This window comes from Grampus griseus (genome assembly GCF_964374135.1).
Source record: "Grampus griseus genome assembly, chromosome: 1".
Taxonomy (NCBI): Eukaryota; Metazoa; Chordata; class Mammalia; order Artiodactyla; family Delphinidae; genus Grampus; species Grampus griseus.
The window spans coordinates 73,986,945-74,012,416 of NC_139017.1; the positions used below are offsets into that span (position 1 = coordinate 73,986,945).

Genomic DNA, 25,472 nt, shown 5'->3' on the forward strand with positions numbered 1-25,472 from the left:
CTTTCATTGCGGTGTGCAGGCTCTTCATTGCAGTGCGCGGGCTTCTCTCCAGTTGCAGCGCACAGGCTCAGTAGTTGTGGCGCATGGGCTTAGTTGCCCTGCAGCATGTGGGATCTTAGTTCCCCGACCAGGGATGGAACTGGTATCCCCTGCATTGCAAGACGGATTCTCAACCACTGGACCACCAGAAGTAGTGGAAGCCCCTCCCTTGCTGCTTTTAATATTCTCTCTTTAATTTTTGCCATTTTAATTACAGTGTGTCTTGGTATGGTCCTCTTTGGGTTGATCCTATTTGGGACTCTCTGTGCTTCCTGGACCTAGATGTTTGTTTCCTTTCCCAGGTTACAGAAGTTTTCAGCTATTATGTCTTCAAACATGTTCTCTGCCCCTTTCTCTCTTCTCCTTCTAGGACCGCTATAATGTAAATGTTAGTACACTTGCTATTGTCTCAGAGGTCTCTTAAACTGTCCTCACCTCTTTTTATTCTTTTTTCTTTTCTCTGCTCAGCTTCAGTGATTTCCACTACTCTGTCTTCCAGATCACTGATCCATTCCTCTGTATTATTTAATCCACTGTTGATTCCTTCTAGTGTATTTTTTTAATTTCAGATATTCTTCATCTCTTTAGTTCTTCGTTATATTTTCTCTTTATTGAAAACTTCTCACTGTATTCATCCATTCTTCTCCCAAGTTGTTTGATCATCTTTATGATCACTACCTTGAACTCTTTATTGAATACATTACCTATCTCTACTTCACTTAGCTTTTCTGGGATTTTATCATATTCCTTTGTTTGAAACATGTTCCTCTGGTGCCTCATTTGCCTAATTTGTTGTTTATATCTCTATGTATCTGGTAGGTTGGTTATATTTCCCAACCTTGGAGAAGTGGCCTTTTATAGGAGATGTCCTGTGTCCAGCAACATACTCCCCTCTGGTCACCAGAGCTATATGCTCCAGGGGCACCCCTTATATGTGGGCTGCGTGGGTCCTGTTGTGGTGGCTGACTACTGTGGGCAGTCTGGTAGGCATGGCTCGTCCCTTGTCCAGTTGGCTGCCAGGCCCTGCCTTGTGCAGAGGCTGCCAGCTGCTGGTTGATGGAGCTGGGTCACAAGGCAGCTAGCTGCAGAACCCCAGGGGGGTCCTAGGGCTAGTGCTGGCACACTGGTGTGCACAGCCAGGTTCTAGGGTGGGTGGTTGTGAAGCCACGGTTCCCAGATCTAGTGTTGACCTGCTGGTAGGCAGGGCTGCTTCCTGACACAGATGGCTACAGTTTCCGGGGTGTCCCAAAGCTGATGCTAGCCCACTGGTGATTGGGGATAGATCCTGGGGTGGCTGGCTGAAGAGTCCAATGTGTCTCATAACTGGTGTTGGCCTGCTGGTAGCCGGGGCTGGGGCCCAGTGGTCTCTGGTTACAGGGCCCTGGGGGTCCTGAAGCTGGTGTCAGCCCGCTGGTGGGTGGGGCTGGATCCCAGGACCACTGGTTGAGGGGCCCACAGGCTGTGTTGGCCAGTTGGTAGAGAGGGCCAGGGCCCAGGGGCCTCCCAGGGCTTGTTCTGGCCTGCTGATGTGTTGGCTGTGTCTTGCCACGGCAGATTGCAGGGCTGCAGTGGTCCTGGGGCTAGTGTCTGCCTGCTAGTGAATGGTGTTGGGGTCCAGGGGACGTGGACTGAGCCTGGCTGGGAAGAACTCTGCAGGAGTGGAATCCTGCCAGGACCCTGCCTGACCATGAAACACGCACAGGTAGCCAAAGGTCAGTGCTCAGGGAAACAGACAACTGGGACAGCCTGTGTCTACACACTCTCACAAAGCAGGTCATTTCCACTTAGAAATCCCACCTGCAGCATTTTTATCACCTTCCTTCCGAAGCCAGTATTTCCTCTCCGCATTGGGCAGGTACCACAATACTCCAGGTGCCCGGGCTGGACAATTCTGGGTAGCTGTGCTCATCCTCTCCCTCATGCCCTGCAGCTCAGTAATGGCAGGACTCTTCCTGCAGATTTTTCTCAGATCTGTACCTTCCTGTCTACTCTTACCACCACCATTCCAGTGCAGGCCTGTATCATCACCAGCTTCACCTCCATCATCTCCTGGCCCCCATTCTCTCTCACCTCTGGTTGTCAGTGGTTCTGGCTTCTGCTGTTTAGTTGTGTCTACAATTTAAATTTTTAGTCTGCAACTCAAAACCATCAATAATCTAGCCCTTATCCCTCATCCTAACCCTTTTTCTAGTTGTACTTGATCCTTCTCCAAACCTGTCCCGCACATTCGCTCCTCTGTGCTGAGAGGATGGTCCTCCTTTCAGCACCTGTTCCACATGCCCCATCGATGCCTATCAAATGGGATAGAGACCCAATGTTCAAGGCTCTCTTCAAATCTTATCTCCCATGAAGTTATTCTTAAGGATCCCAGCAAAGGAAGCCTGCTCTTCTAAATTCTTGCTGGTCTTACTGTCTACACCCATGCAAAACTGGCCACACACACTACCTCCTATTAGAGCTATTTGGGAATATTCCCATGTTCCTGCCTAGATTACGGCTACGTTCCTAAGCAGCTGTCCTATTGCTGCTCTACCCCCCTCCCCAAAAGTAGAGGGTGGTGGTGGCAATAGGGAGGCTTTAGCAGTAGGCTTATCTGGGTTCTAATAGGGCCATACAGATGCCCTTAGGTAAGTTATTATTTAAACTCTCTGAGCTTCCTTTCCTCATCTGAAAACACACTTAGCATCTGTCTTACAGGGATTTTATGAGACTTAGAAATAATATATGTAAACCTCAATAAATTACAATAATCATAATTCTAATTGACCTAAAATACTTCTTGGGGTGATTATAAGGAACAAATAAAATAACACATGAGACAGAGCTTTGTAGACTATAAAATTATTATGTTAATTTTTAATAAGCGAGACCTGGATTACATTTTTCTTTTTATAGGACATGACCAATATAGACCTCAAAGATGCCCCCCATTAATTACCAGCAAGTATATCCTCCAATATCCAGGCACTTTGGCTTTCAGAATATCTGTGCCCAAAACTGTTAGAATGAATGCGCTTAAAAGCCAACCAATAAAACTGGTTGAATTCTATGTCCCAGTTGAGGCTTTTATCTATATAGCACCAAACGCTAGTTCAACCTAATGTCTCTATTTTCATGCTTTTTTTTTTTTCATCATGTACACAGAGCATTACTGTTCCCACTGTTCAAGCCCTGAGAAATGCTACCAAAGGAATGAGCCACTGGGGCAGGGTTCCCACCTAAATCACAGCCTCCATCTCAGTACAGCTCTGAACACTTCCCAGCACCATCTTCATCCCTCGGGTTTCTCAACAAAGCTTCCTGCTCCATATGCTGCCAGGCCCAGTCAGAAGAAAGCAAACCCAACTGCAGAGCTACTCACTCTGCAGCCACCAGAGGGTTCCACAGCATTAGCTAGGAAGCAAGGACACACCCTCTCCCAGCACAAATCTCCACCAAGCTTACACTTCCCCGGTGCCTCACAGCAGCTTCCCCTAGCTTCCAGCTACCAAACAGGATTGCCTGGAACCCCCAGAGCTACTTGCTGGCTAATACTATTGAGGCACCAGTTCATACTAAGTGGCCAGCTTTTCACAAGGGGTTTGTGTCACCAGGGCCCCATGGAGTCACATTTCTGTGGGTCTGAGAACTCCTCAGCCACATTCCATTATCCATGAACACAGAGTATCTGGGGCTTAAATAACTTTCTCTTTCATATAGCCCCCAGAATTTCTGTCTGGAACACCACTTCCTCTCAAGTTTTAATAAAGAAAAGGTAACTGCATATGAGACTGGCAGACTACAGCCCATGATGGGCAGGTCTCATCTTGCAGAGTTCTCCCCCAACTCCAAGCATTCTTGGGGTCCAGACAAGCTGGTGTTCTGTTCTGGACTGATTACTTAACTCAAGGTACAGCATCCTTTTTTCTTCCTCCTTTGAAGAGCTCTGGAAAATCAGAGTCCCTTATGACTAGAAGATGGAAGAGGAAGGCTAGAATTCCCAGGTTTTTCTTTGTCGACTACCCCAATCCATAACATAAGTAGACCCGCAAACTTGTGACTGATTTTCATTAAGTTTTTTTTTATAAATTTATTTATTTTTGGCTGCTTTGGGTCTTCGTTGCTGCGTGCAGGCTTTCTCTAGCTGCGGCGAGCAGGGGCTACTCTTCATTGCAGTGCACGGGCTTCTCATTGCGGTGGCTTCTCTTGTTGCGGAGCACGGGCTCTAGGCACGCGGGCTTCAGTAGTTTTGGTGCACGGGCTTAGTTGCTCCGTGGCACGTGGGATCTTCCCAGACCAGGGCTTGAACCAGTGTCCCCTGCGCTGGCAGGCAGATTCTTAACCACTGTGCCACCAGGGAAGTCCCTCATTAAGGTTTTGTCTGTCTCTTTTTTGAGTGTTTAAAAAGAGGCTGGATATATTTGGGAAAATACTTTAAAATAATTAAAAGACCTTGAGAGGTTGGCTGCTACCTTCAGGATGGCTGCACATAAATCACTTCATATAATCCCCATAATAACCTACCCCTGCCAGGAATATGAAGTCTATTTTATGGATGAGGAGACAGAAGGCATGGAGGCTTACTTTCTATGGCACAAAGCAATCATGCAGCAGAGCCAGGTTTCAACACAAGTCTGTCTGGCTCCAACCCGCCCTCCACTTATTAATAATAATTATAGTTAACAGGAGTGGGGCACTTACTATGTGCCAGGCACACTGCTAAGTATTTACTCATTTATAGCCACAATATTCCTAGGAGGCAGGTATTCCTTTTGAGTCCATTTTCCAGATGAGAGAACTGAGGTTTGGAAGGGTTGGTGACATGTCCAAGATCACATAGCTAATGAGCGGCAGAGAAAATATGACTCACTCCCCAAGCCTGCGTTCTTAACCCCTGTGATATGTAGCCAAACTGTCTCTCCGAATGTCCAGTCCCCCTCCCCCGTGCTCCCCTTGACACAGGCACACTGGTGTTTTTCAATTCCCATCCCAGACCAAGCCCCTCCCCACCTCCCAGCCTCTGCATGTGCTTTTCCCTCCACCCAGAAAGCTTCCTCCTGGTCCCTCCCTTATTTGCAACCCTAGTTCCTCTTCTTCCTCTAGGTCTGAGTTCCAATGTCCCCTCTTCAGTGTAGTCTTCCCTGACTTTCTACTTCGATTCTTCTCTCACTCAGATCCTTGTTTTTCCCATCAAGGCACTCATTACAACTTACCCAAAATTTTATTAGTTTCATTTTACTTGTATTTTATTTGCCTTTCCTGCTAGAATGAAAGGCCTATGAAGGCAGAAATTTGTCTGTCTTGGTCCCTGACATATCTCCAGTAGCCAGAAGATTCCAGGTATTAATAGGTGCTCTGTAAATATTTGATAGATTATAATCATTAGAATTTGCAGCTCACCAATAGAAGAAAGCAGATGGTTTCCAACCCCAAGCTAAGAGTTCTCTTGTGTTTAAAAAAAAAAAAAAAGGTTTCAGCTTCTGCTGCTCCAAGAGGTAAGTTAGCACAGCAAGCACAGCCTCGATGGAGTCCTCCCAGTGCCCTAGCAGGAAGACTGCTCAAAGGTGTTCACACACAAATCCCACACCAGGGACCTTGGGCCACAGAACAGCCCTGCTTGGCCTCCTTAAAGCTTCTTCTCCACAGGGAGGGATCACACAGAATCTAATCTGCTGCCCAGAAGCTGCTGCATACCAGGGCTGAGCTGGATGCCTCATGGTCATGAGCCAGTTCATTCTTTGCCATCACCCCAGACGATAGGCATCTATCCCTATTTTACCCATTAGGAGACTCAGGTTCACAGTGGTGAGATGGCTTTCCCAGAGCCACGCAGCTGGTAAGTGGGAGAGTCACTCACTCCCCCTTTAACATTCTTCAGTGGCTCCTTGTCACCTTCAGAAATGAACTCCAAATTCTTTAGCACGTAACAGAGCAGGACCCTATAGAACTTTCCTGGGACAGACCCTTCACCACCTTGTCCTCTGCCTGCCTCCTTTTTGTAGAAAAGCTGTAGTCTCCCAGGCCGCCCCTGAGTCACAAAAGCCTGGCTCAAGAGTTAATGATTGAGAGGATGTGAACATGTAGTGGCAAAAATAGCAGTTGGGCCAGGAGAACTGATAAGAATTTAAACAGTAAATCAGCCATATGGCAGTCACAGCATCTTTAGTTCTTATCTGAAGTATATAGATAACAGTATCCGATGCACATTTCCTGAGTTGTTTTACAGATGCTAAAACCCCCACCAAATGGAAGAAGTTAACTACTTGATGACCATGAGCACTGTAGCCCCCAGAGCTACCGGAGCCTGAGGATTGATAATGTTAACCCCTGTGACACCACCCTGTTACCTCACCATCAACCAATCAGAGAATTGTGCAAGAGCTGATCACATACCCTGCGACTCCCCTCCCTCACCTTGCCTTTAAAAATGCTTCCCCAACCTAAATGTCCATCAACAGAGGAATGGATAAAGAAGATGTGGTACATACATACAATGGAATATTACTCAGCCATAAAAAGGAAAGAAATTGGGTCATTTGTAGAGACATGGATGGACCTAGAGACTGTCATACAGAGTGAAGTAAGTCAGAAAGAGAAAAACAAATATCGTATATTAATGCACATATGTGGAATCTAGAAAAATGGTATAGATGATCTTATTTGCAAAGCAGAAATAGAGACACAGACGTAGAGAACAAACATATGGACGCCAAGGTGGGGAAGAGGGAGTGGGATGAATTGGGAGATTGGGATTGACATCTATACACTCTTGATACTTTGTATAAAATAGATAACTAATGAAAACCTACTGTGTAGCTCCGGGAACTCTATTCAGTGCTCTGTGGTGACCAAAATGGGAAGGAAATCCAAAAAAAGAGGAGATATTTGTATACATGTAGCTGATTCACGTTGTTGTACAATAGGCTAACACAACATTGTAAAGCAACTATACTCCAATAAAAATAAATTTTAAAAAGTAAAACATAATAAAAATGCTTCCCTGAAACCCATGCGGGAGTTCAGGTTTTTGAGCATTAGCTGCCCCGGACTCTTTGTCTGGCACCTACAATAAACGCTGCACTTTCCTTCGCCACAACCTGGGGTCAGTAGATTGACTTTACTGTACACTGGCGAGCAGAGCGAAGTTTGGTTCAATAACAAGCAGAGTATCCCAGGTGCCCTGGAGAAAGGCACCTCCTCTTGAGACTCATCCCCATCTGAGGCCCTAATGGACTTAGCACTCTCCTCATGCAGAACTGAGGCAATTCCTGGAATAGACACAACACCTCAGAATTCCATGCCCTGGCACATGCTTTTCCCTCCTATCTGCCCAACCACAGAATGTGGCTAACCCTACTGGTCCTTTAAGATCCCCATAAACAAACAAACAAAAAGGACAGTCCCTGATAGGAGTCTATCCTAAGAAAATAAACATGGGCAAAGATGTTTATTCAAAAGTAGTTCTTTTATATACAATTATTATTTATGACAGTAAAAATTGGTAACAACTTAAATGTTTGAAAAATATGGGAAATGTTTAATAAATTGTATTTCCCTATTTAGGGTGTACTAGTAAAGCCACACTTGGAGGTTTGTTGTTTTGTTTTGTTTTGGGGGTTGCCAGCAAAAAGTCTTGACCAGGCAACTGTAAATTGGTAGTTCTCAAATGAACTGCCATGGAGGACTGTTGTGACTCCTTACTAGGGCTCTGTAATTGGTGAATAAAGTTTCCTTTTGTTACAACTATGATTCAAACCATTAATACAATGCTTTGGAAACCCAGGACTTTGGAAGTCCTGTCCATCTTGTGGAGCTGCAGCCACTAAGATGTGGGAGCCCTCAGAATCTGGCCAGCAGGCCGAAGAAGAGAGCAGAGAAGCCACAGTGTAACTGAATACAGTTTTCCCTTGGTACCCTTGTGGGTACTGGTTCCAGAAACTCCCCCCATACCAAAATCCATGGATGCTCAAGTCCCTTACATAAGATGGTACAGTATCACATAAAACTTACACACATCCTCCAGTATACTTTAAATCATCTCTAGATTACTTGTAATACCCAATAGAATGTAAATACCATGCAAATAGTTGTAAGTAGTATGTAAATGCAATGTAAATAGTTGCCAGAAAGGCAAATTCAAGTTTTGTTTTTTGGAACTTTCTGGAATTATTTTTCTGAAAATTTTCGATCCATGCTTGTTTGAATCTGAGGATGAGGAACCCCCAGATATGGACAGCCAACTGTAGTTACTTGTTGAGTGGGAAAAAAAAAAAAATGAGTAAATGAACAATCATGCTCTTGATATTTAGTGACATACAAAGTAATAAAGATAAGGTATTATGGGACAAAAATAGAATACATAATTCTATAATCAGTGTGGTCACAATTTAGGAATTTCACATCAAAAGCAAAAAGAATGAATTTGCTTATTTTTAACAATTTTCAGCACTTCCTAGCTCTTCACTAAATAACTACCACCCAACCCACCAATGGATTTGATAGCAGTTGTCACAATGGCTATTGTTTGCCAATTCTGGCTGATGCCTGACAACTCTGATGAAAACTGGATGTACTCTGTTGGAGTAGAGAAAGCTTTGGAGTTCTTTCTTCCTATTGGATTGCATCTGGAACTTTTCCTTTGCTGCCCACTTTTTTAGTGAGCAAGTTTGGTGAAAGGTGGGAGAGACAGATCCATTGCCTCAATTAACTTTTTCTGAATTCCCTTTAAGGATCAAATTCAACAATCCCTTCTGGGGTCAATTTTCAAAAAAAAAAAAAATCCTCCCTGGACTTCCCTGGTGGCGCAGTGGTTAAGAATCCACCTGCCAATGTCGGGGACGTGGCTTCGAGCCCTGGTCCAGGAAGATCCCACATGCCGTGGAGCAACTAAGCCCGTGCACCACAACTACTGAAGCCTGTGCACCTACAGCCCGTGCTCCGCAATAAGAGAAGCCACTGCAATGAGAAGCCTGTGCACTGCAATGAAGAGTAGCTCCTGCTCGCCGCAACTAGAGAAAGCCTATGCGCCCAACGAAGACCCAACACAGCCAAAAATAAATAAATAAATAATTCTAAATCCCCAAATTATATATATATTTATTTATATTTATATATGTAATATATGTGCATAAAAAGACTAAAAGGTATGGACAGAAATAATCCAAAAAAATCTATAAAAGGAATAAAAAATAGTTGTATTTGAGCCAAAGTGAGGATGATATCAAGGGAGACACAGATTCAAGAAGCACCTGAATTGTGTTCCACTGGACTACAAATGAGGAGGCTTATAAACGCAAAAACTGCAAAATTACATAAGTTGTTTGTCGAGAATTAAAATTAGATCTGGCAAGAAGTAAGGGTGCTTATTAAGTAAGGGTTGGTTGGTGCCCCAAATGGTTGCACAGTTACAAAGGAAGACCTTAAGACCATGAGGTTGCAGCTGGCAGCTGCTAGCAGATACTGGGTTTTTTGTTTGTTTTGTTTGTTTGTTTTTTAGCCACGCTGCACAGCATGCTGCATCTTAGTTCCCCGACCAGGGATGGAACCGGCGCCGCCTGCAGTGGAAGCGAGGAGTCTTAACCACTGGACCACCAGGGAAGTCCCTAGCAGATACTGTTTTGAGAGGGGCTGGTGGTGTTCTTGAGTCTGATACAGTTCAGAAAATTCAAGTTCTTAACGATGTAGGAACTATCTGAAATCACATTCACAATGGCCACCCAACTCCATTTAGGATGCCTGAGCCACACTTACTCCATTTTGATTTTTTAAATGCACTCTTTTCTTTAATGATTAAAGCAGATGTACAATGCATGTTTGGCAACAAAATAGGCTGTTCTAGTTAGCATAAAGTTTAGGTGAAATCATGTATAAGCCAAAATGGCTTCCCCATACCTCATAATGTAAAAACTTCTTCCATCAAAGGAAATATATAAAAGTATGTCTCTTTGGTCCATGAGTTTACAAATAATCTTATTTTCCTTTTTATACATTGGTATATTTTCCAAACCTTCTACAATAAGAATGTAATCTTTTTTACAATCAGATTTAAAAGTCATGGTAGAAGGAAACAACAGCAAAGATCAATAAAACTAAAAGCTGGTTCTTTGAGAAGATAAACAAAATAGATAAACCACTAGCCAGACTCATCAAGAAAAAAAGGGAGAAGACTCAAATCAATAGAATTAGAAATGAAAAAGGAGAGGTAACAACTGACACTGCAGAAATAAAAAAGATCATGAGAGATTACTACAAGCAACTCTATGCCAATAAAATGGACAATCTGGAAAAAATGGACAAATTCTTAGAAATGCACAACCTGCCAAGACTGAATCAGGAAGAAATAGAAAATATGAACAGACCAATCACAAGCACTGAAATTGAAACTGTGATTAAAAATCTTCCAACAAACAAAAGCCCAGGACCAGGCAAATTCTATCAAACATTTAGAGAACAGCTAACACCTATCCTTCTCAAACTCTTCCAAAATATAGCAGAGGGAGGAACACTCCCAAACTCCTTCTACGAGGCCACCATCACCTTGATACCAAAACCAGACAAGGATGTCACAAAGAAAGAAAACTACAGGCCAATATCACTGATGAACATAGATGCAAAAATCCTCAACAAAATACTAGCAAACAGAATCCAACAGCATATTAAAAGGATCATACACCATGATCAAGTGGGGTTTATTCCAGGAATGCAAGGATTCTTCAATATACGTAAATCTATCAATGTGATAAACCATATTAACAAATTGAAGGAGAAAAACCATATGATCATCTCAATAGATGCAGAGAAAGCTTTTGACAAAATTCAAATTCATTTATGATAAAAACCCTGCAGAAAGTAGGCATAGAGGGAACTTTCCTCAACATAATAAAGGCCATACATGACAAACCCACAACCAACATCATCCTCAATGGTGAAAAACTGAAACCATATCCACTAAGATCAGGAACAAGACAAGGTTGCCCACTCTCACCACTCTTATTCAACATAGTTTTGGAAGTTTTAGCCACAGCAATCAGAGAAGAAAAGGAAATAAAAGGAATCCAAATCAGAAAAGAAAAAGTAAAGCTGTCACTGTTTGCAGATGACATGATACTATACATAGAGAATCCTAAAGATGCTACCAGAAAACTACTAGAGCTAATCAATGAATTTGGTAAAGTAGCAGGATACAAAATTAATGCACAGAAATCTCTGGCATTCCTATACACTAATGATGAAAAATCTGAAAGTGAAATCAAGAAAACACTCCCATTTACCATTGCAACAAAAAGAATAAAATATCTAGGAATAAACCTACCTAAGGAGACAAAAGATCTGTATGCAGAAAATTATAAGACACTGATGAAAGAAATTAAAGATGATACAAATAGATGGAGAGATATACCATGTTCTTGGATTGGAAGAATCAACATTGTGAAAATGACTCTACTACCCAAAGCAATCTATAGATTCAATGCAATCCCTATCAAACTACCACTGGCATTTTTCACAGAACTAGAACAAAAAATTTTGCAATTTGTATGGAAACACAAAAGACCCCGAATAGCCAAAGCAATCTTGAGAACGAAAAACGGAGCTGGAGGAGTCAGGCTCCCTGACTTCAGACTATACTACAAAGCTACAGTAATCAAGATAGTATGGTACTGGCACAAAAACAGAAAGATAGATCAATGGAACAGGATAGAAAGCACAGAGATAAACCCACGCACATATGGACACCTTATCTTTGATAAATGTGGCAGGAATGTACAGTGGAGAAAGGACAGCCTCTTCAATAAGTGGTGCTGGGAAAACTGGACAGCTACATGTAAAAGTATGAGATTAGATCACTCCCTAACACCATACACAAAAATAAGCTCAAAATGGATTAAAGACCTACATGTAAGGCCAGAAACTATCAAACTCTTAGAGGAAAACATAGGCAGAACACTCTGTGACATAAATCACAGCAAGATCCTTTCTGACCCATCTCCTAGAGAAATGGAAATAAAAACAAAAATAAACAAATGGGACCTAATGAAACTTCAAAGCTTTTGCGCAGCAAAGGAAACCATAAACAAGACCAAAAGACAACCCTCAGAATGGGAGAAAATATTTGCAAATGAAGCAACTGACAAAGGATTAATCTCCAAAATTTACAAGCAGCTCATGCAGCTCAATAACAAAAAAACAAACAACCCAATCCAAAAATGGGCAGAAGACCTAAATAGACATTTCTCCAAAGAAGATATGCAGACTGGCAACAAACACATGAAAGACTGCTCAACATCATTAATCATTAGAGAAATGCAAATCAAAACTACAATGAGATATCATCTCACACCAGTCAGAATGGCCATCATCAAAAAATCTACAAACAATAAATGCTGGAGAGGGTGTGGAGAAAAGGGAACACTCTTGCACTGCTGGTGGGAATGTGAATTGGTTCAGCCACTATGGAGAACAGTATGGAGGTTCCTTAAAAAACTACAAATAGAACTACCATATGACCCAGCAATCCCACTACTGGGCATATACCCTGAGAAAACCAAAATTCAAAAAGAGTCATGTACCAAAATGTTCATTGCAGCTCTATTTACAATAGCCAGGAGATGGAAACAACCTAGGTGCCCATCATCGGATGAATGGATAAAGAAGATGTGGCACATATATACAATGGAATATTACTCAGCCATAAAAAGAAACGAAATTGAGCTATTTGTAATGAGGTGGATAGACCTAGAGTCTGTCATACAGAGTGAAGTAAGTCAGAAAGAAAAAGACAAATACTGTATGCTAACACATATATATGGAATTTAAGGGAAAAAAATGTCATGAAGAACCTAGGGGTAAGACAGGAATAAAGACACAGACCTACTGGAGAACGGACTTGAGGATATGGGGAGGGGGAAGGGTGAGCTGTGACAGGGCGAGAGAGAGTCATGGACATATATACACTAACAAACGTAAGGTAGATAGCTAGTTGGAAGCAGCCGCATGGCACAGGGATATTGGCTTGGTGCTTTGTGACAGCCTGGAGGGGTGGGATAGGCAGGGTGGGAGGGAGGGAGACGCAAGAGGGAAGAGATGTGGGAACATATGTATATGTATAACTGATTCACTTTGTTATAAAGCAGAAACTAACACCCCATTGTAAAGCAATTATACCCCAATAAAGATGTTAAAAAAAAAAGTCATGGTAAACGTTATTATTATTTTAAGAACGTCTATCAAATGTTTCTCCTCCAGGAATTGTTCTGCGACCATTCCATGGGGACTTGGAGGCCCCTCCTCAATGTTCTCACAGTGTCCCTTCGTGTCCTCTACCATTCACTGAGCTCACTGGATTTTAGCCATTTGCTAATCTATCTTCCAACAAGATTTGAAGCTTTGAGAGACAGGACTGATTCTTTGATTTCTGAATCCCCAGGCCCTAGCACATACATTAAGCATTCCTAAATGTTTGTGAATCAAATGAAGAAATCAAATAAGGAGTCTATAGTATACGGAACTCAGGTATTCTCATTCTAAACCCAGTTGCATATTTCCTGGAACGAAAGGGATCTAGAATTTTCTCCATTCTTGACTGTAACCTAGGGCCTAGCAAGAATTTAGGAAGCCTGTGTTTTTTGCAGGAGTTCCCCCCGAACATTCAGCACCAGTGTTGCAGGAATCCAGCAGAGTGAGAGCTGAAATCCAAGTTTTTTCCTGGCAAGAGCCAAGATTAGTCACTTAGAGGCACTTGGAGGATTCCCCAAGTCTGCTCATTCCTTTGGGATCACTCAGTCCTCCCAGGACCTCCCCTGGGAACAAAGGAAAACCCAAGACTTGGGACTGGGCCCTTTTCCAACAACAGCTGCTAGTAGTTTGCATTTAACCCTAAACCACAATTAAAATAAAGGGGGGGGGGCTACTTTCCTGGTGGCGCAGTGGATAAGTCTCCGTGCTCCCAGTACAGGGGGCCAGGTTGGATTCCTGATCAAGGAACTAGATCCCACATGCATGCCGCAACTAACAGTTTGCGTGCCACAACTAAGGAGCCCTCCTGCTGCAACTAAGACCTGGTGCAACCAAATAAATAAATATTTTTTTTAAAAAATGGCGGGGGGAATAGCGTCAGCTAGGAAACACTTAGGTTTTCTCTAAATTTCTTCTAAAGAGTTTGAGGACCAAACAGGCCAATTTCAGGACAAAAAAAGGAGACCCTGAAACAGGCTTTAACAATATCAACTACGACAGAAACCATTCACACTAAGAGGGGTAAATCTCCAGTTCAACAAAGGGTTTGTAACGCCCTCGAGCTGACTAGCCACCAAACGGCAACCACCCCCCTCCACTCCGCGAGCAGGCGCCGGCAGGGAACTCGCCTTCTCTGAGAGCTGCCCGTGGACTGGGGGCCCAGGCCTTGGAGACCCTCCCAACTGACCTCCTAGGGCCTTATCTGAAATCAACCAAGTCTGACGCCCTCGCGGTCGTTAGGACTCCACGAGCCCCTCCCTGCAGTATCATCTAGAAAATAATTCCTAGACCCGTAGGTTACGGACGAGCGCTTACAATCTGGTTCTGGGCCAGCGCGCCCCACCCGCAGAATGGCTGGATTCTTGGATTTGCACACTCATTCGCTCTCTAAAACCGAACCCGAGAGGAAGGGCATGGCCGAGGGTGGGGATGTCCTAAAATATTCCAGAGTATTTGAGTAGGAAGAGAAGTTTACAGTATTGTTCTCACTGGGGGCGGTGTGGAGCCCTGGAGCGAGGCTCCTCCGCACAGCGAAAGAAGGGTGTGTGCGCTGCGCCCGGGGTGTGAGTGTTGGGTGCGGGGGCAGGAAGAGGAGGGAGGAGAAGGGGTGGGGTGAGCGGAGGCCCTGACACCGGCCCAGGCTCCTCCTGCCTCCCCCGCTCCCCGCCCCCACTTACTAAGGCGCCCAGCCCGCGGCGCTCTGCTCACTGGCCGCGCGTCCCCGCCAGCCGAGCGCCCCCGCCAGCCGAGCACCCCCGCCTGCCGAGCGTCCCCGCCGCGCCTCCTGTCACGGTGAGTTCCGCCCGCCGGTCCCGGGCGGTCCCCAGCCCCAGACCCCGCGCCCGTGGAAACCCCCGCATCGGCGGCTCTGGCTCGCCCGGCTGACTTCGCCGGGTGTCCCGGGCGCCGGGGGGCCTGGTCGAGGATCAGCTGCAGATGGGGAGGTATCTGGGCCACACCCCGGCTTGGCGAGCAGCGTCCCCGACCCGCCCCGGCGCGACCCCCCAGATCCTCGCGGGGGGGGCGGGAGGGAGCCCTTGTCCTTCACTACTGTACCTCCGTTTTGGTTGACCCGGGGTCTGCTCTCTCCTACCTTTCGGTTTATCTTTTTTTACACCCACTTTCCTACTTTTCGACTAGTCTCCCCAGTTACCCGAACCCCCGCTTCTGGTCCCCTGTCCTGGCCGGCGTATTTCTTTGTGTGCTCCGGCTGCAGGCTGACCTCTGTCCAGATGTTCGTAGCCACCTCCTAGATGGACGGCCCGTGCAGGCTCGGGGAGGGCTGGCGGTTTCCCTACCCAAAGGACACCCCTCAGCCCCTCTCCCCGATGCTTCAGGTTTGGTTTCCTGTTGTTTGTCTGCTAGACGGGAAGGTTCTTACTGCCGACCGAGGGAGGAAAGTCTATTAGTTTTCTTTATAACGCAGTTTTGCTGAGGGGTGGGGGTAAGAGGGGGAGGGAAGCCCATGTGAAACCTGTGTGAAGTGATTTTTGTACTGAAAGGGATCCCTTCTTGCTGTCTTAAACAAGTGGAACTATACAGAGATAGAGGAAGAGCAGGCTTAATGAAGGATCTTCTAACCCAGACTAATCTGTCCCAGTGCAATGAGCTGTAGGTACCTGGTCACAATTTGAGCCTGGCCAGAGGAGGGGCGCTTCCCCCAGGCCTGGATACCACACTCTCTAGCCGCGGCCGGACTCCACCTAACTGAAACCCGGAATCTGCCTTGTTGGGCCGGGATGGTGGGGAAAGCAGAGCAGCAAGCCCCGTGCCAGGCGCAGCCGAGCCCTGGGCCGGACTCTGGAATACATTAAGCCCACCCCCTTCGCTGGGAGCTTTCTGCAGGGCGTGGTTAGCACAAAGGGCTCCCGGATTCTCCTAGTGGAGGCCTGTGACTCAGTTGTAAGCCCATGTGGGTGTGGCCCGGATGGTTCCAGATCCTCTCTGCAGATGGTTCAGACAGAACACTCCCTGAAGGAAAAGGGGAACTGTGCCATCTTAGAGGGCATTTTCCAAGAGGAAGTGAGTCACACCAGGACTTGGCCCGCAACCTGAAGGAGAGGTTTCTTGACTGAAGACAGCAGTTAGACTGGTAGGGTGAAGACAGCAGTTAGACTGGTAGGGCCGTGGCAGAACTGCTGCTGGGTTATCGGCCTGTATGCCTGCTGGCAGGCTGCCCCGGCTTTATTTGGGAGGTAGCTCTTCCCGTTAAGAGGTTTGCAGTTGCTGCAGATGCTTTTTCCCCTGCAGCCTGAGTTTCAACCTGCAGCAGTGGATTTTTATATCCTGCACCTCAGGTGAGGCCAGGCTCAACACTCTGTCAATGATCTTTGCCTCCAGCGTGTTTCAGCAAATTGCAAAAGGTAATGACAGGCATTAGGGCAGGAATGAGTTCATATAACTCATTTGGAATTTCTTCATCAGCCCTGCCCCCACAGATTCCTCTCCAGTTTCTATTTAATCATCTCTTCCAAATGATGTATTCCTTCCTTGACAGCCAGAAGCTACTTTCTTCACTGGGTCCTTGATATACCATTTGGAGATTATTTTGGTTCTTCAAATTTTCCTGAGGGTCTACTGAGCATAGCACCCTGACTTCTAGGTGATGGTCTTCCCTGGCTTTTCCTGCATACAACATCAGATGGCCCCTTTTCCTTCCATGTCTGGCCCCTGTCCAGCCTCTCCAGCAGCCACTCCAGTGAGGTCAGGCCTTGCGCTAGGTGGAGCTGAGACTGAGTGCCTCCTTGCTTTCCATGGACAGCTCCAAAAATGTGAATTTTTTAGAGCACTACCCACTTGGTATGGCCTTGATCCAGTCTAGTCTTTTAAAGTTGAGGGAAACAATGGAATCCTTTCAGAGTTATAATGTGCAGATTAGCACTCAGAGTGCTGGGAAAGCTAGACTGATCTTTTTATTAGGATCTTTCTTAAGCTTCTCTTTTTCCCGGGACTCAACAATTTAGGAATCTCACATCAAAAGCAAAAAGAATGAATTTGCTTCTTTTTAACAATTTTCAGCACTTCCTAGCCCTTCAGTGGTTTTAATAGCAGTTGTCACAGTGGCTATTGTTTGCCGTTCTGGTGATGCCTGACAACTCTTCAAGGAAAACTGGATGTACTCTTTTAGGGTAGAGACGGCTTCAGAGTTCTCCTATTGAATTGCATCTGGAGCTTTTCTTTTGCTGCTCACTTTTTTTAGTGGGAAAGTTTTACATTTGGTGAAAGGTGGGAGAGACAGCCTGGATCAGATTCATTGCTTCCACTCACTTCTTCTGAATTTCTTTTAGGGATCAAATCAAGAATGCCTTCTGGGTTCAATTCCCCATCCCACCCCCCCAATTTTTTTCTTCTTAAATTCCTCAAAGCAAAAGGAAGGAAACCTAAAACACATTTTAGATAACAGATGTTTGTTTTTACCGACATTCTGCCAATTGTTTTCTGGGTGGGCTGTAAGAAAAGTAGGGTATAGACAAGACACAAAAGAGCAAAGCAGATCAGACTTCTTGCTCTTTGGAAGTCTCCTTTTTGAAATTATGGCCTGGATCTGGGCATGGGTCCAGAGCAAACATTTGGTATTACTTAGGAGCAGACACTTTTCTAAGGAGGCCTCCTACTTCCCTGCTACTCCCAGAAGGATCAAAATTTACATTATTGTCAATTTCCTTCTTACTGATTCATTGAGCAGGCTCTGAGGACAGGGTGCTAGCTTATGTGACCCTGCTACTGGAGCCCACAGTTTAGTGTGGAAAGAAACGAACACAGTTAACTAGAATTCAGGACATATTTTAAAATAGTATGACCTTAGCTGGTGAACTCCCCAGAGGCAAGCATCACAGGATAAAGGTGGTGGAGAGCACACCCACGTGTGCCTAACACCGTGACAGGGTCATGCAAAGTAGGTGCTTGGTGAAGGAACAGAAAAAATGGAAAATTGAATTCCCACCACTGTAAATTTGTAAAGCTCAGAATTCTTTTCGGAAGAGAAAACTACACAAAGAAAGACACGTGAGCTTCCACTCTTCAGACCTGTGTAGGAGATACACAGACATCAGAATAAAATGATTCAATAAAAGGTGAGTGAATGATGAATTAGTTAGAGCCTGTGGAGCTCACAGTGAGAGAGCAGTAAAATGGGATAAACCAAAACTCAAGAAAACGGTAAAACTGAGAAGAGAAAGAAAAGGCAGGTCGTGTTGGGTGACCAGACCTGTTTAGCAGGACACACCGTTTTCTCCTCCGCTATGGCATGTACTCTGCTATGGAATGTACTCTGAGGTTCATTCATAGGCCGCCCCTTTCCTGGCCCTTCCCAGCCCTCACCTCCTCCCACAGAGCTCCCAGCCTCAAGGGTTTCAGCCCAGACCCGGTAATCACACCTGCACCTCAGCTCCAGCCAAGGGAATTGTTTGATTGATTCATTCACTCATTAGCAAACACTAAACCACTATTTAGTTGTTAGTGGATAGAACTGAATAATTCACAGTTCTTAACGTAGAGGAACTTAAATCTAAGATAGAGAGACGGGCAAATGATTGGATGGAGTGTTTCAGGTGCCGGAGTAGGCTGTCTGGGTAACAGAGAGGACGCTGCGGCCTCTCAACCCCAGGCCCAAGGCTATCCATTGGAAGTGTTTCCGAGCCAGAAGCTATAGAGTCCCGGGGTGGGACTCTTCTGGGGCGGTGGAAACGGCGAATTCAAGTCCCTGAACTGCTTGCTGCTTTAGCAACCAATGGTCAGTGCTTCTGTCAGCCCAGGCCGGGCAAGCCCCTCCCAAAATGGGAGGGCCGGGCAGGCTGACTCAGTAGGTCAACCGCTGCACTCTGGAAGAGCTGTATGATTCATCCACTAGCCGAAAGAACAGTATTAATCACATCTTCCGCTCTTCCTTCATCTCACTTTAAAACCAGTGTACTTGCTTCACCTTCAAAACGGAATAACTTGCTCGTAGCCCAGGTCAGTGCCCTCAGGGGCCCTGGTTACTGATGAGAGGGTGGTCATCTCTGGTTTTCAAAGCTGTTTTCACTTTCACAACCTTAGATCTCCTGAGTAGCCCCTGATCTACATTCTTATTGCAGAACAAACAGGGAGTCTGTGCTGACTGCGGTGTCCACAGCCCATGTGCTGAGTAAACAGCAGAGGGAGATCCAGTGGGGCAGGAAAGCTCTGTAACTTCATAATGAGCATAGACAATCCCGGGGTGGGTTTGGAGTGACCTGAGTGCTCACTAGAGGAAGACTGGCCTCACTCTCTTGAAGAAGGTACTCAGGGGTGGCCAGGACTTCCTCAGCTTACAAGCTGTATTTCTTAGAGGTTCCTAAATTAGCCTGTTTCCTATTTTAGGGGTCCTTACCCTGCTGTATTCCCTTTCTTACTTCTCTGGCTTTGCAGTGCATTTTCCTTCTGCTCTGCCCTGTGAAGAATGTGAACTAGGTGTCCCACAGCCAGTTCCAGTATCTGGGATCTTTGGGCATTTGTTGTGAAGTGCTCTGCCACTTGAGCTTGGGCACGGGTATTTTTAAACCTCTGTGGTGGCTGACTCCTTTCCTGAGATATTTCAGAACTGGGGTGGGATGCCACAGCCTTCTCCCATAGGTGACTCATTCAGTTCAGTTCTCTTATGTTGCTGGACTTCCAGAGCCAATCCAGGCAAGGCTGACTCCCTCTAAGCCCACTGCCATCTGAAGCCAGATCCTGGCTGTGTCAGGAGAGAGGGGAAAGGGTGTGGTTCCCCTGGAATTCATCCCACAGTGGACCTTGAATTGGCTGCTCTCTCCAAGAGAACTGCTTTCCAGATGAATCATGCCAGATTCTGGTTTATAGCATTCTCCAGAGTATAGCATTCTTTGGCATGCTGATTTCTGTACTTTTCTGGGGATTAAGGGGTAGAACTTTTGACTCTTAAAGTGTAATTTTTCAATCCTCATGTTTACCAACTCCACCTTCTCTGTAGCAGACAGCATTTACGGATCTGTGTTGAGTATGCATGTGTCAGCGGAAGGAACCAGACTGAAAGCATGTCTCCGGTTCCTATTGAGACTCTTCAGGGGAAGTTGCCAGCCTCTCCTTCAATCTCTGCTCTAAACTTATTCTTGATGGGTTTTTTTGTGTGGTTTTTTTTTTTTTTTGAGTGGTATATTACAGTCTCAATTCAAATTCACCTGTTTCCTATCCAGTAGTGATTTTAGGTGGTGTTAGCCAAAGCTACTCCATTCTGGCTGAAGCATGCTCTCCAGTTAAGCAAAATTCATTGGGCTCCTATTAAGTACCAGGCATTGGGTCTTGATGAGACATATGCCCCTAGATTATTATACCTGAATATAATGATCTGACACATCCTTTCCTTTCTTTCTTTTTTTTTTAAATTAAATTAATTAATTTATTTATTTATTGGCTGTGTTGGGTCTTCGTTGCTGCGGGTGGGCTTTCTCTAGTTGCAGTGAGCGGGGCTACTCTTCGTTGCGGTGCATGGGCTTCCCGCTGCGGTGGCTTCTCTTGTTGCGGAGCACAGGCTCTAGGTGTGTGGGCTTCAGTACTTGTGGCACGCAGTCTCAGTAGTTGTGGCAAACAGGCTTAGTTGCTCCACGGCACGTGGGATCTTCCCAGACCAGGGTTCGAACCCACGTCCCCTGCATTGGTAGGCGGATTCTTAACCACTGCACCACCAGGGACGTCCCTTAACTTTGTTTTAAACTATTCACAATGAAAAGCTCTTCCTTTCCCACTGCACCCCAGACTGTGAGAGTAGCTCTTTTGTCTAGTGCTGCCAAAAGTATATCAGATCCCCAAAGGAATTAGGATATACTATTACTTGTTCCTTCTCAAGGAAGTAGATAATGGGCTTTGGATAGCTTTTATTTGGGTAGGGCAACTGCATGTTACTACCAAAGATGCAAATGTCTTTGTTACAATCAATAACAAGTTCAGAACTTTAGTAAAGAATACATGGTGGGCTTCCCTGGTGGCGCAGTGGTTGAGAGTCCCCCTGCCGATGCAGGGGACACGGGTTCGTGCCCCGGTCCAGGAAGATCCCACATGCCGCGGAGCGGCTGGGCCCGTGAGCCATGGCCGCTGAGCCTGCGCGTCCGGAGCCTCTGCTCCGCAGCGGGAGAGGCCACAACAGTGAGAGGCCCGCGTACAGCAAAAAAAAAAAAAAGTTAATGTAAGTTGTTTCTTTACAGCCTTTAATAGGTTCCAACAGACCTCACCAAAATGCCCTCTCAAATGGAACACGCCATGGAAACCATGATGTTCACATTTCACAAGTTTGCTGGGGATAAAGGCTACTTAACAAAGGAGGACCTGAGAGTACTCATGGAAAAGGAGTTCCCTGGATTTTTGGAAGTAAGTGTTGAAAGGCTCAGAAAGAACCAGAACCAGATGTAAAAATCAATGCTTCTGGGCCCTAGTTCCTTTCCCTTCCTCTTTCTAGCCCTTCCCTGTGGAAGTCACTACTAGAAAGGTGTTTTCATTCATTTACTTATTAAACATTATTGAATGCCTACTGTTTGTAAGATACTAGGGGAGGAAACAGAAGGTAAAGAAGACACAGCCCCTGCCCTCAAGGTGCTTACAGTTTGGAAGTGAAATGAGACTACACACAAATCACCATAATGCAAGGTGTTAGAAGGAATCCATCTGGAGTCATCTGTGTCCATTGAGACAGAGTTGCAGGAAAGAAGGCCTTTCACCAGAGTAATCAACCAGGTTGCCTTGTTGCCCTCGGGTCCATAAACCTGGCACTGGAGGTACCACATCCTGGTCACATCCACTTTGAGCAACTTGAATCTCCCTTCTTGAATTAAATCCCTTTAGATAAAGGCTTTAAAAGTTTTTTCCAACACTGCTCTAAAGCAATGGTGTCAAGTATCTGCTGAATGAGTGCCAAGCGGCACTCCAGAAATAACTTCTTTTCACATTGAAAATGCAATGAGACAGGAGCACAGTTTGAGTTTATGCCTCACCTTTGACAGATCGAGGGGTCCGTGAAGACCAGAAGAGGATCTGCCATGAGCTCAGATACATCACTCAGGACATTAGGCAACAAGGCACAGTTGCCCTTTTACATCATAGGCCCTCAAGAGACGGCTGTTGCATTTCACTGAAGGTGAAACATTGCCTAACAAAATATTAGATTGAAATGCAGGCCCTTCTCTCCCTGCCACAGCCAGAGTCATTTGAAGGGATCAGTACTGTGTTTGGTGTGCATTAGCCTCTAAAGGGTGAAGGGAGGAGATGGTAAAAGACAGGGTTCTGCCTCTTGTCATCTCCTGGTAAACAGCATTAATCAAGCCCCTGACTCCTGACTCATTAAACATAGGGTTTTGTAGTACATGATGATTTACATGTTATCAATACCAGTCAGATAAACAGATATAAATAGCTTCACTAGTATCTCAGAGCTGCAGTTACCACAATTCTATCCCAGAATGAGTTAGAGGATACAGCTGTTCTGCTTTTGTACAGTTCTGTGATAGAGCCCCAGACCAGGACCCTAACTGGGAAGGTTGCTTCAGCTTTCTGTACCTCAGTTCCTGCCTCTGGAAAATGAGAGGCTGGACATGATTATCTCCAAGACCACTTTCACTTTCTGTGACCCTTCCAGGCAAGCATAAAATTCAAGGACAAAATGTGCTCATTGTAAACCTGCCCATCACACAAACAAAGGCGTTCTCGGTCTACTTCTGAACACTCATTAATTGTGTTGTCGCATAAGTTAGAAGCCAGGATGATATCACATGAGACGAAGATCCTTCCTCCCTAAAGGCTTTGTGGCTTGGTAAACATAAAGTGTTCAGTACCAAGTACTGAACATGGCAGTATAATTTATTCTAAGCATGGGGTCATAATTCCAAGCACACCCACACTCGCTGCATTCACAGATCGTTTTGTTTCTAAAGTTGACCGCTTAACGTCATCCAAATTTCACTCCTGACCACGGCCAGGAAGCTGGGGTTAAGGCCAGAATTAACTGAAACCCACCAAAAGCAGATGTAGCTGCATAGACAGGTTATAGTTGATTGCTTAGGGCGTGTAGGAAATGCTGCTTTACCTTAAGGGATTTCTGAGTGCAGTTTATAAACATCCAGCACACTTGAGACACTGAGTATCAGTTCCCTCACTCATTTATACAATCAATGAAATTCATAAATATTTTACCTGAGTCCTTTAACACCTGTAAAGGGCCATATTTCCCTCTGGTTGATGGCATGGACCCTACAGGAGAAACCATACTTTCCCACTTCTAAGCATCATCACTACGAAAAGGAATAATCAAGCCAATCACCTTGAAAACAGAGTAAAAGAAAAAACAAAGGGGATCTTACCTGCTCATCTTAGTTCCATGTATTCATGCTAGGCATTGAGAATCATGGGGAGTTTTATAACTCCATCACACATACTGCTTTTGAAGTACATCCAGTGTAAAACAAAGAGTACATCCAGCAAAGAGTACAGGATGGCATAGATTGACCAACTTATTAAGAACAGAAGCAATCTTAGAAACACTCTAGTCCAACCTCAATTCTTAGTTGTTACACGAAGGCCCACCAAGCTGTGTGACTTACTCTAGGTCACCTGGCTAATATGATATGAAGCCACCCTAGACTGGCCTCAGCTGTGCCAAGAAATGAGGACCATCTGCCTGAACTCTTTAAACCTAACACACCCCAGGGCATCATTAACACCTCTTTAAAATCCATAGGACAATGATCTGAAATTTACTCCCTAAATAATCGCATGAGGTCTTTCATAGGAGTTTCCTTCTTTAAGGACTTGACCATGCTATCAGGAATGAAAGCTTGTCAAGAGAATATAAGTTTAAACTAAAAAATGGGGGAATTTGGGGTGGTTCTCAGACAGAATTTTGTGATTTTGAAAATTGTAACAGTTGGACTGTAAGTAAAGCATGTCAGAAGGGCATGCTGGTTTCTAAGTGGACTTAGAGTTCAGAGTCGTGAGTCTCCCTTCTCTGGCACTGAATCTCCTCTTTCTAGAAATAGGCTGTTTCTAGTCCCTGAGTTATATAAAAGAGTGCCATGGAAACCTCTTTCCTAGCTTGAAATAAATATGAATTTACTGAAATGCTCCCTCAAAGCAGAAAAATACATTTAGACGACCTCCAAAGATCACTATGACCTAAAGCAAGAATTCAAATAATTAGGAGATTATATATATAGCTGTCAGCAGTACAAATCAAAGAAGCTCATCATTACAACCATTGACTCGTATTTCTTGCCTCTGTCTTTTTTTTTCAGAATCAAAAAGACCCTCTGGCTGTGGACAAAATAATGAAGGACCTGGACCAGTGCCGAGACGGCAAAGTGGGCTTCCAGAGCTTCTTTTCACTAATCGCTGGGCTCACCATCGCGTGCAATGACTATTTTGTAGTACACATGAAGCAGAAGGGAAAGAAGTAGGCAGCACTGAGCAATTACTCCCACCCTGATAAGAATTCTCATAAAGGGTCACTTAAGGAATCTGCCCCACAGCTACCCCTGTATAAGGATTTCCTGAGCAGATTGGGACCCTTAGAAAATGTACAAATAAAATCCAGCTCCACCTTGAGAAGCAGAGAAAGAAAAGTCAATTAAAGCCAGATAAGCTTTTGATTTTTATATTGCTTGCATCCCCTTGCCCTCAATAAACAAATTCCTTTTTTAGTTCTGAATTTGAGACAGAATGTTTGTTCTTCTTCAGAAATGTTTGTTCCCTGCTTCATTCACAAAGAGGCCACATGCCCTTAAGCATCTAGCGCAAGGCAGAGCTCTTTCCACAGAACCTGCAAAATGGGAAAGCACTCTCCACTCAGGCTTGGAGTCTAACTTCTCAAATTGATCTGCCCTGTAGCTGTTCTAGCTGAAGGACAACAACTCCAAGGATTAAAAGAAGGCACTTCAGGGTATATTCCACCTTTATAATTCCTGAGCATAGTCCTGCCCAGTTAAATCAGTGCCTTTCCAACCAGCACTTTGTATGCCTGAGATGTCTGAGTCCATTTTTCATAGCAAAGTTTCAGCAAACTAGGGTAAGAATAGTTCCATAAGACAACTAATCAAAATCAGTCTAGTGTGATGCCTCTAACAATATAACGTTAACGTTTTTAGAGCTGTCATGAGATGCCATGATTGTACTAAGATGTCAGGAAATAGGCTAGCCATGATTTATAATATAATGGGGTGGTGCTTTTTTGTTGAAAATGAAATGCCAGTACTTATGTCTTGATA

The 25,472-nt window shown here is 44.8% G+C and overlaps 1 protein-coding gene across 2 annotated transcripts; it reads left to right on the plus strand.

Annotated features, from left to right (window-relative positions):
* The first annotated feature begins 14,896 nt into the window (after positions 1 to 14,896).
* S100A10 (S100 calcium binding protein A10) lies at positions 14,897 to 24,916 on the plus strand. 2 transcript variants are annotated; one of them, XM_082678927.1, is made up of 3 exons: positions 14,897 to 15,042; positions 21,429 to 21,591; positions 24,504 to 24,916. In XM_082678927.1, the coding sequence occupies exons 2-3, from the start codon at positions 21,460 to 21,462 to the stop codon at positions 24,663 to 24,665; spliced, it is 294 nt and encodes a 97-aa protein (XP_082535053.1). In that variant the 5' UTR covers positions 14,897 to 15,042; positions 21,429 to 21,459; the 3' UTR covers positions 24,666 to 24,916. The 2 variants fall into 2 exon arrangements, with proteins under 2 accessions (XP_082535053.1, XP_082535054.1); XM_082678928.1 differs by lacking the exon at positions 14,897 to 15,042 and adding an exon at positions 15,177 to 15,194.
* The last annotated feature ends 556 nt before the right edge of the window (positions 24,917 to 25,472 follow it).